This window comes from Corvus hawaiiensis, chromosome 3, assembly GCF_020740725.1.
Source record: "Corvus hawaiiensis isolate bCorHaw1 chromosome 3, bCorHaw1.pri.cur, whole genome shotgun sequence".
Classification (NCBI taxonomy): domain Eukaryota; kingdom Metazoa; phylum Chordata; class Aves; order Passeriformes; family Corvidae; genus Corvus; species Corvus hawaiiensis.
Window position 1 is genome coordinate 66,064,218 of NC_063215.1, and position 14,209 is coordinate 66,078,426.

The 14,209-nt window shown below is 43.1% G+C and overlaps 1 protein-coding gene across 1 annotated transcript; it reads left to right on the forward strand.

Moving 5' to 3' along the window:
• The first annotated feature begins 848 nt into the window (after positions 1–848).
• Positions 849–11,540, forward strand: LOC125323780 (p53 apoptosis effector related to PMP22). The gene is made up of 3 exons (XM_048299051.1): positions 849–1,155; positions 8,359–8,502; positions 9,129–11,540. Exons 1-3 carry the CDS (start codon positions 945–947, stop codon positions 9,362–9,364), a joined length of 591 nt encoding a protein of 196 aa, XP_048155008.1. The 5' UTR covers positions 849–944; the 3' UTR covers positions 9,365–11,540.
• The last annotated feature ends 2,669 nt before the right edge of the window (positions 11,541–14,209 follow it).

Here is a 14,209-nt window from a genome sequence, read left to right on the forward strand (position 1 = left end):
ATGGGATATGTGGAGATCTTAGTGAGGAGAAGTGCTTCTCCTATGACCAAAATTTTGGGTGTCCATTCATGCCATGTGATGGGGAAGCATTCATTTTGGTCATCTTGCATCTTGGAGTGCATTTCCAGACATGGAATGGGAAAAGATCAGGGCAGATGGATTCTGAGTACCACTGCTGGGCTTTGTCCAGTGCCCAGCACAGCCTGCTTGGAAGCCAGAGCACAATTGCAAGCAAACACTCATTAGATAGCCATTAGGAAACATGCATTTGTTTAATGCTAAGCATGATGTGAGGCAAATGATGGTTTCCTTGTTAATAAAGTCATATTCCCATCCTCATATGACACCTTTCTTTAAGGTGTCTCTTTTCTTGTCAACTGCAAAGAAACTTTTTGCAAGCTTTTGGTACTTGTAGTGGCTAACACCATCAGTATTATCAATGTTGGGCAATGCTGCTCGGTCTATCCAGTGATCAGAGAGGACGATGATGATCTCCAGCCCCCATGAGGAGGGCAGGGCTCGTGGAACCCCGAGAACCGCGAGGTTTTTTGCGTTTTTGCGGTGTCTGGGCCACGACGGCGGAGCGGGTGCGGGTGCGGGTGCGGGTGCGGGTGCGGGAGGGTGGCGTACAGCGAGAGGAGAAGTGCGAGGGTGAGCCCGGGCGGGCCGAGCGAGGGGCCGGGGCCGAGCGGGGCTGAGGGGGGCCGGGCCGAGCGGAGCGGGCTGGGCCCCGCTCCCTCCGCCGCTCTCCGCCAGCCCCACCGGTCGGGGCCGCCGGCGGCGGCAGGCTTACTCAGAGGAATGTGGGTGGGACTCCCTCCTCCCCGGCGCCTTAAAACCCCGCTCGGACCGGCACACTCGCAGTCTCCCGTCCCGGCGGAGCGTCCCCGCCGCACCACACCCGCGACGCCCGGGCTCGCTGGGCGCGCCGCCGGCCGGGCACGATGGTGGTGTGCGGCCTCGCCTGCTGGAGGTGCAGGTGGCTCCTGCCCCTGCTGCTGGGCCTGGCCATCATCATGGGCATCATCGCCCTGGCGGGCCGGGGCTGGCTGGAATCCGAGTCGGAGCCCTACGTGCAGCAAGCGTCGCTGTGGGAGAGCTGCACGCGGGGCGAGGAGGACCTCAACTGGAACTGCGAATCCCTCATGGACTACGGTGAGTGAGAAGCCCTCCGAGGGACCCGGGGCAGTGGGTGCCAAGACCATTGACCTCCCCTAACTCCGTTGTGGAGTAGCTGCTTCCTGGGATGGAGTTTCCGTCCAGAACCAGTATCCATGCTCTTTCGGGACTTAAACCAGCAATGAAACACGGGACTAGACTGCTCCAGAGCGATCTTTTTAAATCAGTACAACACTGAGAAGCCGGGGTGTTGATATTTTGGGTTTTTTCTAAAGTTATCGTACAACCAAAGTAAGATAGCAACTGGCTCCAAGTCCGTGTATTTGCTTCCCCTCAGCTCTCGTCGGGCTGCCGTCGCACAGCCTTACCTGGCACCAGGCAGCTCCCTCCCTGTGCCGCTCGCCTCCCTGGTCGGATGGCAAGTGTGGAAACCTTCTTGCAGGGTGTCCTATGCAGAACCACACCTAGACAGTAGTAAAATGGTATTTCCCCGACCCTTCGCAGGGAGAGAGCACCTTAATTTAGCCCTCCTGGCCAAGGGAGTGCAGCTATTAAAATGCCTCCTGATCTGCAGCTTAAAATAGTCTGATGTGGGTTTGCAGGCAGAAAAAAAAAATGCTCTCTCCTTTGTAGCTTTCTGTTGCACTGGGGCCTAAATCAGGGATAAGTGTGCGTCTGTTTTAACTTGCTTAGCTGCTTCTGTATCTGGCATCACCACTGTAATATTCTTACTGCACACTCTCAGTTTCTAGGTCTTTTGGGGGACTTTGTTTTATTGCTAGAACACGTGGGTCTGATTACATCTGCTTTTCCCTCAAACAAAATATTTCTGGACAAGTAAGCAGACCCGCCTTAAGATCCTGGATGAGGGTTCTTTAGGGACTAGGGGGCTGGAAGGGTGTGTTTCAACTGGGAGAGCTGGGACTGTTTCCCTGCGCAGGTCCCTTGCTGCCTGTGCACAGCAGACTCACTTCCAGAAGCTTTTCATTGCAACACTCATGCACAAACTAAATCCTGAATATATTGCAAGAGAAGTGGCTTTGTTTCTCAGCCGGGTGATGACTTTGGGCTTTACTGCAGGTGGAAGAATTCTGGCTAGTGAGGTGAAAATATCCATCTCCCCCATTAGACAGAGAAGAAAAGCTAGTGCAGGGTTGCTGCAACTTGCATTGCACAGGGAAAAAGTGCTAATATAGTACAGCTGCTGGAATTTGTTTTCTCCTGTAGTGACACTGCTTCACACGTCCCTGAGTACTGATGGGTGTGTGCTTTGCGTCAGCCCTCAGCATTGTGGGGCAGAAGTAATTTTCTGTGGCTTTTTTTCTAGTTAACAGACTGACAGAGAAGAACAGTATCTTTGACTTCAGTTGTTTAAGCCAAGGCTTAAACAAAGCAAAACTTACTTAAATCCTTGGCTTATTTTTACGAATTTGCCTGTTCTCAAATTTTCATAACATCAATGCCACTGTCTACTCAAATAGTATTTACATCTAGAGACAGGATGTAACACATGAGTTCAGGTTTGATTTGTTTTGTTTCCTTTTCTTCTATGCTAATGCAATTAGTGTCAAAATAGGTGAGGGCATTTACAAAGGAAAAAATGCCTAGCAGGCATTTATAGCACTGCTGCAGGAAAATAAAGGTTAACTAATTGAGATGCATAACTTCTGTTTTGCATAAAATAATTGCTGTGCACTAACCATCCTGCACCTCTCCTGATGAAATGAAGACTTCAGAGTGGGTCTTCATTAACAGAATGTTCCATTAGACAAATTCTTAATTGAGCTGTGGCATGTGTACTAGGAAGAGGAAGAAAAAAAGCAGACGAGTCACTTATTTTAAATGAGGGGAAGGGGCAGGAAAAGACAAACAAAGATTTGCAAATAGGAGTGTCTCCTAAACTGCATAGCTCCTTAATGCACATTTGCAAATGCCACATGACAGGGAAGAAGTGAAAGGGAAAACGAAGAGTAGGGTGTCATGTGGTAGGGAAGCAGGGAGGGGATTTTGTTTAGAGCTCTGTACTGGTTTGTGTCTTGGAAGTGCCCTGGCTGGCAGCGTCTGTGTATTATCAAAATGTTGCAATGCAGAAGTGCTGTACTGCACAAGAATATGACTCAAGATGACTTGGTGTAGACCATTGCAGGATTTAACTGTTGACTATGTGTTTAAAACATATCAGTAAGCCATCAGCTATGCCAAGGATTATTTGCAGTGTGTTACTGGAGAGGATGATTGTCTTTATAGTGATGAGGTTGTAAGTTTAGGAGCAATATTTATGGGTGGCTGTGGCCTCCTGGTTCTGAATGACTGGTCCCAGTGACTGTGCTTTGAATTAACACTGTAAAAGATGGGCGTGTATGTGTGCAGTAAAGGTAACCCCATTAGGTTAACTCCTTCTTCTATTCCTAAGCCAGTTGTTATTCATTAAGTACACACCAGCCAACAAAGGAAAAGGGAAGCATTCTTCTGGATCCTTAGTAAGTGCCAAAAGAAAAAAAAAAAAAGGAATCAAAAAAGGTGGAACCTAGAAGTAGGAGCCCAACCTTTGTGAATCATGTTTCACTGCAGCTGTGCCACTGTACGTGTGTCCCTAGAGGCATGGACTTTGATACCACAGATTATTGGTGAAATTGAGTGCATGTGGAGACTTCACTGAGGGGCCAGGTAAATAAAGGAGGAATGCTAAGTGTATGCTTACCTTTTCAATACACCTCTTCTCAGGCACACTTTTGCCTGATTTACAATGCCGGGATGCATTCAGTACAAACATTGTTTATAGTGTCAGCCAAGTGCAGGCACTTGGGAAATGCTAATGGCAGAGGTGTAGCAGTTGGTGTCCCTGCCTACACCCAGAAAACACTGTAACTTCCCGGTAAGAGATCCCAGTGAACAGGTGAGGCTGGTGTCTCTGCCAGGGCACTTTTCTGGCTCCTGGGCAGGCACACTTTGCTGCTAACAATCCAGAGACTTTAAAAGTTGGAAATGTATAGGATTGTGTCTTTCCTCAGCTCTCAGCTGAAGCCAAGTTTGTACTAGAGGGCTTGTATTTAATATTTTGGTAGTGTAGCGATTGCTTTTCTTGCACTCCTAAAGCCAAAACAGAGTAGTGATTTCCAGTATTGATTTCCAACCTGCCCTCCCAGAAATCCTTCAATTCTAGGCTCTTCTCTACTTGCGGTGGGTATGTTCATAGCTTCCTCTCACCAGTCATGCTACCATGGAAGTTTGCACATTATCTGAGCAAGAAAGTAGGGCTGACAGTGCTCTTTTGCTCACAGTCCACTACTCCTTTATTACATCAAAAAAGGGAGATATTTTTGGATATTCTGTGTAATGGGCTCTTGAGACCAAACAAGGATTGCTACTGCCATTTATATACAGAAAAATATTACAGATACAGTGTAAAACTGCCCCATCTATGCTGGTAATGATAAAAAATACCCTAAGATTCCATTTATTCACAAGCTAATGAAGTAGCTTCAGCTTCTGGAAGTGAATGAACAAAGATGAGAGTCTTGTTACTTCAAATCCCGTAGCAGCTAATCTTCCTGCTAGACTATTTTCACTGCTCTGTTATTGATTTCTAAAGAGAAATCTAGATTTAAATATCTTAGCCTGTAGAGATTCCATCTCCTCCCTGGTGAGGCTGAGGCATGGCCAAATGAAATCAGGAAATACACATAACACTAAGGCACTGTTGCTTGCTTTCTTTTAATTTCATCATATTACTGGTGCTCATCATTAACATTAAGTAATCATGACCCCTCCTAGTTATTTGCATGATAACATTTGCACCTTAGTTCCTTTCCATAGTAATCATTAATGTAATGTAATACTATGTAATAAAACTCTTAATCCTTCCTAATAATTATAGACCTTCAGCTTCTGAACAGTTGTTTTTTTAATGTTCTTTCAACACCACCTAATTGATAAATACTTTTCTGCTGATTAGATGCAAAGAACTTGACTATTCTTTGAGGCCAAGCTGACCTGGAAACACTAATACCCCCAGCTATTTCTCTGCTTTTCTGCTCTCCTATTCTTCTGCCCTCCTATTTAGGCAGCTCCAAATAACTGTGGTGTTCTTGGTTGATTTCATAAACAGACATCATCTTTATGTTTATTTTGCCTAAGAAATACTCTCTCTGCCAAATGAATGGATCTGAGAATTTTCTATTTTTATGGGAAAGCTTAAATTCTGGCTAAATATCTTATGAGTACAAGGTACTTTTGAGCACAAACCAGGTAGAAACTGGGGCTAATCTGTCATTCTCTGACTGTGAGCAGGTCTCTCCAGCTCTTATGGCAGCAAACAGTGAGAAGGTAAACCTGCACCTCTCCCCTCCTGGCAGCTGGGAGCTGTAGGGGGAAGATCAGAAAGACAGGAGAGCTGGGTGCCTGTGGGGACTCAATCAGCTCTCAGAAGGCTTTAGGAGGAAAAGGAGCTGGGAAAACCTGACTTGACAGATATTGGGGTGAGGGGAATCCTGCATGGAGAAAAACCAATTTCAGTCTTAGCCCTGCAGCAGCCCCTCTGCTGAAAACTCTCCCTGTCGGTGGGGTTGGCCACAGGTCATGTGGATAAGAAACATCCCAGGGCTGCAACCTATGCTCTGGGAAGGTGCACCCTCCCACCCTGATCTCTCCCATCAGTCACTTATTAGAAGACTTTTATATACACACGATGTAAGAGAAATCTCAAAAATTAACCGTAAGTCCAGAGGTTTTTGCTGCTTTTCCTGTGATTCCCACAGGGGATCAAATGGCTGGCTGATAGTTCAATGGCTGACTACACTCATCCAGCCCAGAGCACACCCATCTAGTCCTGTGGCCAGCACCTATGACTCAGTCTTATCAGGTCTTGTCAGCATCAACCTGCTGCTAAATGCTGTTGGAAAAGATAATCCAGCAGGAGAAAGAGAGAAGGTGCCAGGTCACCAACACAGAGCTCTGTCACACATAAGCACAAAACTCACTGAGTTTCATAACGATGGTGCCTACTGCTTCCTTGCTTCTGAAGACCTGAAGCAAAGCTGGGCTTGATATTAATCTTCCTGACAAGATATCTCCTGCAGCAGTATGTGTTGTCATTTTCTTATTGCCAGAGACAAGAAAATAAATCATTGTGAGCAGAGCCAGGGCTGACCTGTATCCAAAAGCTTATCACACTTGTAAGGACAGTACAGATGATATAAAAATGTCAGAGAGAGCACTGTGGGCATTCTGCCTTGTACTCTTCCAGTTGTGTTTGTGTTACACCAAACCTCAAGGTGCCTAACATGAAGGTGTATTTGAATTGACAACCTAAATTTTATCAAACAGATGCCACATTTGTCTTCCTACACCTTGTCAGCATAAATAATGCATCTGAAAGGGAATATGCTATGATAACTAAGTGTTCCTTCTTGTTGTGCTTTTTTTTCTTCTTAATAGGGCAAATATTGATAAATAGCTTGCCTAGATCATCTAGTCTGAATTGGTTTTCCTGGGCTGGCTGTGTGTAATGGTTACATATCTTACATATCCCTTTATATTAGTTATCACTAAAGTAATCCTGTTGTGGAGACAATATTCAATACCTGTAAGTCAGACACTGTTCTGTATCAAAAGATTTTATCAAACCACTGACGTAGCTCTAATCTCTAGACACTCATCAGGTCTCCTCCCTGTTCTTCCCCTCAGCATTCCCTTAGGGAAGGGGTATGAAACATGCACAACTAGCTGAAGGAGAATTAATTTACTGTCTTGAGTAGCTCCAGGAAGGGAGAGGGGAAAGAAAAACTTTTTTCTTATCTTTTCTATGTCAGCTTTATTGTCTTCAGGTGGCAGTGGTAGTGGCTGGGAGTTTTGGGCAGAGATTTGGCTGATGGATACCTGCTGCATTTTACTTTTGTTGTTGGATTAGGGGAGAAAGAAACCAGTTCAAACAGATCTATTTAAAATAGCTGTAAAACAATGCTTTGCTTTCAGATAGCAAATTGCAGAGAAAGAATGGAGTCTACAATGAAAGCAGGATACCTCCAAAGTCACTTCAGCTGTGTTGGAATGGACAGCTATGATGAAAGAGAACTTTTTTTAAGTGTTCTGACCTAGATCTCACTGGCCTCTTTATTTTCCTACATTAGAGGGAGCTCAGGATCCGGCCCTACCTCTGTCTAAGTGTGTGAAAGTAGAAACCCACAATATGTAGATGTGGGAATTGAACTGTGATGACAGCTGACTGGAAAACAAAGCACTAGCCAGTATGGTTTGGCCCCTGTAGGCAGGTATCCTGCCTCCAGGGCAGGAACACCTTCGCTTGTAGTTGTTTGCACTGGGCTCACCTAAATTACTTGGTTTCTGAAGAGGACAAGGTGTGTGAGGGCCTTTTCACAAGGCCGTGTTACTGCCAAGGTAGAATTGCTGGCTGTTTTTCTAGGAGGTTTTCCTGCCATTGTTGCCTTGGCCCTGGGCTATGGTGGGTGAGTTCTGGATGCTGGTGCTGCTCTGTAGGAATACAGCCACTTGCTTCATGCCTGAGCCTCTCCAGCGTGCAGTAGCTTGATACTAAGCAGCTTGATACACCCTGTTCCAGCAAATGTCAAAGTAATGATTCAAAGAGGGCTCATCAACTTTTAACTCAGATTTTATTGTTTCTCCTCCACATGCTACATTTTAGCTGTGAATAGATACTTATTTTCAAGACCTTTCTTTTTGTCATCTTTTCAGCTATTCCAAGTTTCTTTTTGGTCGTGCTGATTTTGCTCCACATGCAGTATTCTTGTCACAAACAACCAGAAGTTTTGTGCAGACAGCACTGTTATTTTCCAGCAGTTATCTCCTGTGGTGGTACCCTCTTGTCTGCTTTCACACTTCCCTGTGCATGGAAGTGGTTTTGTAAACTTGCATATCGAACAGGAACTGTAATGATAAAGGGCACTGTCAGCAGTTGTGTGCCCTATCTGCTCAGATGTCTGTGGGTGTCTTACAGATATGTGTTATCTCTGTTCTGTGCTGCGCTCTATCCCCCTTTTCAGCAAGACAAGTTAGCAGGCTGGGAGTCCTGTGCTGCTCCAGCAATGATGGTGCCTCCCTGCTCTGCTGCTGTGTACTTTGCAGGCATTCAGTATTGCTTTGACGTAAGGACATGCTTCTTACAGAAAACCATTTCAATAAAAAATGATTAAAGAAAACCAAAGAGCTGCAATGACCTACAGGAGAGTACTGCTGTGTGTAACATCTTGTTTTCTCTTCAAGGATGGGGGAGAGCAGCAGCTGCCACATACCTCGTTGGCTTTGTGATCCTGGTCATCTGTTTTGCCCTTGCAGTCATCGCGTTCTCAATCGAGATCCTCCGCTTCAACTTTGTGCGAGGAATTGGAGGCCTGCTCTTTGTTGTTGGTAAGGCTGGGCACAAAGAAAAGATTATTTTAGATGTGAAACTGGCATCAGCAGAAAAACATGTTAGATGGAGCCTCCCTTACAAAATTAGCCGTCGTTGTCTGGTTTATGACTCATTTTCATTGGAAACAAGGGAAGGTTGATTTACCCTCCGAGAGCATAATGGTTAAGGAAGCTCCAGTGGCCTTTGTCAGTTCTCACTTTCCCAAAAGCACTCTGTGGGGACACCCAGCACCTTTGACCCTACATTTCACATGCTAAGACTTAAGAGCTGAGAGCCCCGGGTGCTTCCCACCTTTCTGATGGGGGAGGAGGAACGGGGTTCTGGGAGGAACTGGCTCGGCAGGGTTCCTGCTGCTGGCTGTGGGACAGGGCTGGTCACAGTATGCAGGTATGTGCCTCAGCAACCTGGCAGTGGCAACTGCAGCTACTACAGCCACGTAGGCGTGGTGATGTGCCTGGGACAGAAGTCACGCACCTCTGTAACAATGCAGATTTGATCGCAGGTCTGAAGCTAATCCTTACATATCTTAGGTATGCACTTATCTCCAGGTACCTTTTTTTAGTGGGAACTGTAATATGTTCGCTGTAACTTACTCCTGATTTTCTTTCTTTTCTCTCTCTAGCTGTATTCCAGATCATTGGCTTGGTCATTTACCCTGTGAAATTCACAGAAGAAATTCCACTGACTGGAGATAACATGTTCAGCTGGGCCTATGGCTTTGGCTGGGCCAGCACTGTTGTTGTAATAGGTTGTGCTTTCTTCTTCTGCTGCCTCCCTAACTGGGAAGATGAAGTCCTGGGAAACATCAAGCCTACCTATTACTACTCCTCCCCAGAGAGAGCACCATACTTAAATTGAAAGATTAAGTCCAAGTACAGTCAACTATCAAAACAGAGAAGCACCTCTGATGTACATTTGGTGTGATTGTAGGAGAGTGAAAAAACTCACCTTATTTTGCCAGAGTATTTGTTCCAATATATCTGGCAATAAATTAGGAAAAACATTGGCATCTTAAACCAAATAGTTTTTACCTGAAGTATTATTTACATATTCTCATGTCAATTCAGTTTAAGTGGTTTTCTTGCTCCTTCCCCTCCCAATTAATTGACTCATTTTATTCAAACATTTGCTATGAATAAAGATGATAGTGTTTCAAGTGTAGAAAGGAAAAGGATTAAAAGTATTTTAAACAACCCATTAGCGGGTCCTATGAGATGGGTTGGTTTTTTCCACCTCTGACAAAATTGCTTTCAATGGACCTAGGAAAAAACACAGCCTTCCAAAGAAGGCTTTTTCTTCTGTCAAAGTCAGTCCCAAGGAAAGAACTTCCCTGAAACTATCACAGTCACCTGCTGCCTAAAAATCTTTTCTCATTCCTGTTACTGGACTGTTGTTGACTACTAGCTATTTGAATTAAGCGGAAAATAAAATTAAAATTTATTTTTCACCAATTGCTGCTGTTGGACAAGGTCTCTTCCAAAGCATGGAGCTGGTGTGTATAGCATAACAGTGGCTAACGTAACATTGGTGGGTTTGTGGCCACAGCAGGACTTGTGATGGGATCACATATTTATGTTGTTATAGATTCAGATGTTAAACTACACACATTTTTACATGGTATTTGAGGGATGCTGATTTAGAAAGTATCGTTGAGCAGAAACATAAACTATTCTATTTGTCTGCCTTTGTAAAGCTGCAGTGTTTTAATTATCAGTGTGCTTTGGAGGGAAGCCTTTGCAGAAGGTGTTTAAAAACCTCCGAAAGTTTCTAACACTGTAGGTACCTCAGAGTTTAGTAAACTTGGGGCTGCTTTGTGAATGAGTAGGGGTAACAGGTAGAAATAGAAAGGCAGTTCTGTGAGCAATTTACATATGCAAACTTCATACAGACACCTGTTTTGGAGTAATCTGGCTGGCTCCTCATTTGTGTTTCTGTAGCCAGCAATTCCAACTAAGTATTCCAGCAAGGCGTAGCTGTGTCTGTGTTGGTCATGGACCTGCAGCATCTTACAGCAGCTTTAATTATGGTCTATAATCTTTGTCAGGGCTTTGTTCAGCTGGGGAAGAAGGAAGTTCATTTTTTGAACTCCTCTTCCAGCTATGGGAGAAGAGCTGAGGAGGGTACAGGTGGGGTGGAAATCAAATGCTGCATGTTACTCTGTTACTTCTTACTCTCATGAACCTGGTACTTAGGAGAGGGTGTGTGGGTATGTGTATTCATGCACATGTACAAAATAGAACTTAAAAAGCATTAACCAACAGACTGTAAAGCTAAAGTAATTTACAACTAATCTTTTGCAGTGCCCTGTATTTCTTGTATTATATATTGTATAGCTTTCCATTTTGTAACACCTTTTTCAATTTGATAATGCATGTGATCTTGTTTTAGAGAGGCCAGGTGATTCCTGAAGGTCCCTTTTAGGCCTGTATTTTATAACTTTACAGAGCACAAATGTCTGCAGACTTCATAATTGTGTTACGAGCTCAGTTGTGGCATATACAATCAGTTGTATTTATGATTCTTGCTGAATAAGAGAGTTCTGTGACAAACATGTCCTTTTAATTTTTTTCCCCCCTTTTCTGTACAGTACTGGCTGGTGGGAATACTGTGTAGACTTACTTGTATCATAAGTAATGATAGTACCTACTTCTAGTGAATTCAAAACACAGCAGAGAATCTCAAGATAGGAAAATCCTTGCACAACTAAAGCTGAAAAGGAGGAAAAGTAAAAAAATGGACACTTTTTCTAGTGACAGGGAAGATGGTATTGGTAATATGGTAATTTGATTTAGCAAAATTTAAGTCTTCTGTATGCTTTTTTATAAGCATTGGCATAACTTGTCAAAAAAGCACAAATGTAAAATAAACTTGGCTCTGAATATACTGGGAGGGGTAGAAGCATAACCAGCATGTTACACAATTAAGATGTTCCAGAGAAAGCTATTGCAAATAGTTATTAATTACTTTCAAGTGATATTAATGTATGTGACACTCCTTTCAAATGTGGTGGCTTAATTAAAAATGTTTTAACCGATGGTTGTAGAAACTTGGTGGTGTTTGTGGTTCATGGATTAATTTCATAAGATCAAACAAATAAGCCATTATTTTCTTTTCTTAATGTGAATATCAGTATCCATAAAGTGTCAGGTCACTAAAATGAAGTTAAAGACCTCATGTCCAGGAGGCAGCAACTTCATTTTCCAGTCAAATAAGCTTCAGTATACACTGCAAAATGTCTGTGCACTTTCATTGAAGTGCCAGGCATAGAATGTTCTTTGCTAAGTCAAAACCTCTCAAGTGCATCACAGCTTAAGGGAGAACTCTAAACGTTTTAAATACACAACTGTCTGCAGGAGGTCTCGGGTGTGGGAAGTCTGTTTTTATCAAAACTGTTACAAGTGCCTTTCCTACACTGATCAAGAAATTTAAATAGTGAAAAAAAGATGGTGTACTTGCCTGTTATTTTCAGTGGAAGGATGCACTTCTGCCATGATTAGAAACTGTCCCACTTCTAACCTCAGATTATGCATGGCCCATATGGTAGCCCTGTCCTAGTGGCATTTTTAAAGAGAGCAAATCAGTCAGTCACTCCTGTCTTACACCAGTCTGTGGCTTCAGATTTCTGGAAAGACAGGTTCATCATTCTCCTGTTTGTTTTTTTATCTGTCCTCTTCCCTAAATGCCTTAATTTTAAAATTCATTTACTACCCTGGATCCTAGTGCCTTGCATGTGCTTCTTTTTGGGTTTTGGTTCCATGTCTCCCCTTCTTTAATTACTTTTAATTTTAAGTAAATAAATAGGAAAAATATTTTGGTTCCTTTTAGATTTTCCTAAATGCTCTGAAGATAATTGCAGGGTTTCTGTAATGCCCTTCTTTCAACAGGAAGAAAATTTGTACTCCTGTTTACCTACCAGTCTGTATTAAGCTGCAACCTAAATCTGTGCTCACTAAAATCACTTGAACATCTCCAGTGAGCTTCAGGCTGCATTGTTGCTCCTTCTAATCCGACCCGGGAGAAGAGAGAGCAGTTCAGAAGAATCTGAGCACACTTGGCCCTTTTCTCAGGGGGAGTTATGAGCAATCAAAAATGTGCATGACTGAGTACTAGGGAAGACTAATTGACCTGAATGGGATGATTAATGCTTAAATCTCATGGATATGGCAAACAGCTGCCACACCCCACTGGGATTTTGTATTTTTAGTTGACGTAACAAGTGACTAATTTTTTAGACAGTTCATTGACAAGATAGAACTCTAAAAGACTATTTACCTGACCTTTACATCCTGCATACAAGGCCTTTTGGATGTAGAACACATACATAAATCAAGGGAGTGTAGTAACAGATCATTCGGGAGGGGGGAGGGTTGTTATGGTGATAAGCACTCCAGAAACAAAAACAACCGCATGCTGAAAGAAAATATTGCACACACACACACACACAAAGAGAGTTGCTGAGATCACTGAGCACTTACAAACTAATGACCCAAGCACATATATCTATGGAAACCAAAACGCTTTAGGAAATGCATGACATTTGAGAGAGCTGAGGTACTGGTCCCACAGCTCAGAGCAGTGGGAGCTACTGGCAATATGGAAAAGCACCCTGAAAAAACAGGTTAACCTGTGCCAGTAGGTGAAGTTGCACAGATCTTTAAATAAACTTGGGAGATGATACTCACAACTAGAATAAAGTCAAATCAAATCTGGAGGATGCATTTGTCAAAAATAGGGATGCTGAGTTTCTGAATTTGATTCTTGTAACAGGCATTCGGTACAGGAGTAGCAAAATCTGTGTGCAGTGGGTTCACAGAACCACTGTTCTGTGTTACTGCAGTAACGTGTTAAATGCCAGTGTTACTGTACAGGTGCAGCAGTTTATATGTGTAGATCTCATTTGCTGCACGTATGCAGTGTATTTATGAGATAATTCCAATGACTCCATGGTGCAGGTCTGCACTGGTACAGTAGGCAGCCTTTTGTCTGGGATTCCTGGTGTTCTAAGGTGTGGGCAAAGCTGCATCAGCTATGAAGCTTAACATCTATAAATTCCAGGCAAAAATCCAATGCCCTCAAATTTTGACTATATAAAATTATATTTAAATTACTTGAGAATTGTTAGAATAATCCAAAGAGTTTTTTTCATTAGGATATTTGAATGCATAAATTTAATAAGGCTGTATTTATAATAAAGACTGCAGAAGAAAACAGACAGACATGCCTGGAGCTTTATAATATAAATATTACAGCTATAAACAACATAAATAATAATCTGTGCTAAGAAATATGCTTTATATAATATAATTAATAAATAGAAATGAATTATATTCCTCATGGGTTCATCTTTGCAGGATTGGATAACACTAGAAGAGTTGGTATGGCTGCTGCTTTTTATTTATCTGTGGGAATGGGGACAACACATACTATTTTTCACAGAGGTCTTTGTGAATACAGAATATTTTATAAGCATCAAAGCTTGCTAAGACTCAAGGTGATACATTGGAAATCAGTGTTCACTGAGTTTGAGAAGGCCCAGAAAAGTTTAGAGTGAGCACTCACGAAACTGTGAACATAAAAGCCAGGTAAGTCCTGTCCTACAGTGTGCTGCCCTGGGAAATGATCACGGGCTGCAGTAGCCTAGTTTGATGGGCACAGTCCTGAATACACATGGAAGCATATGACTGGGGCAGGAGCTAACCTGTG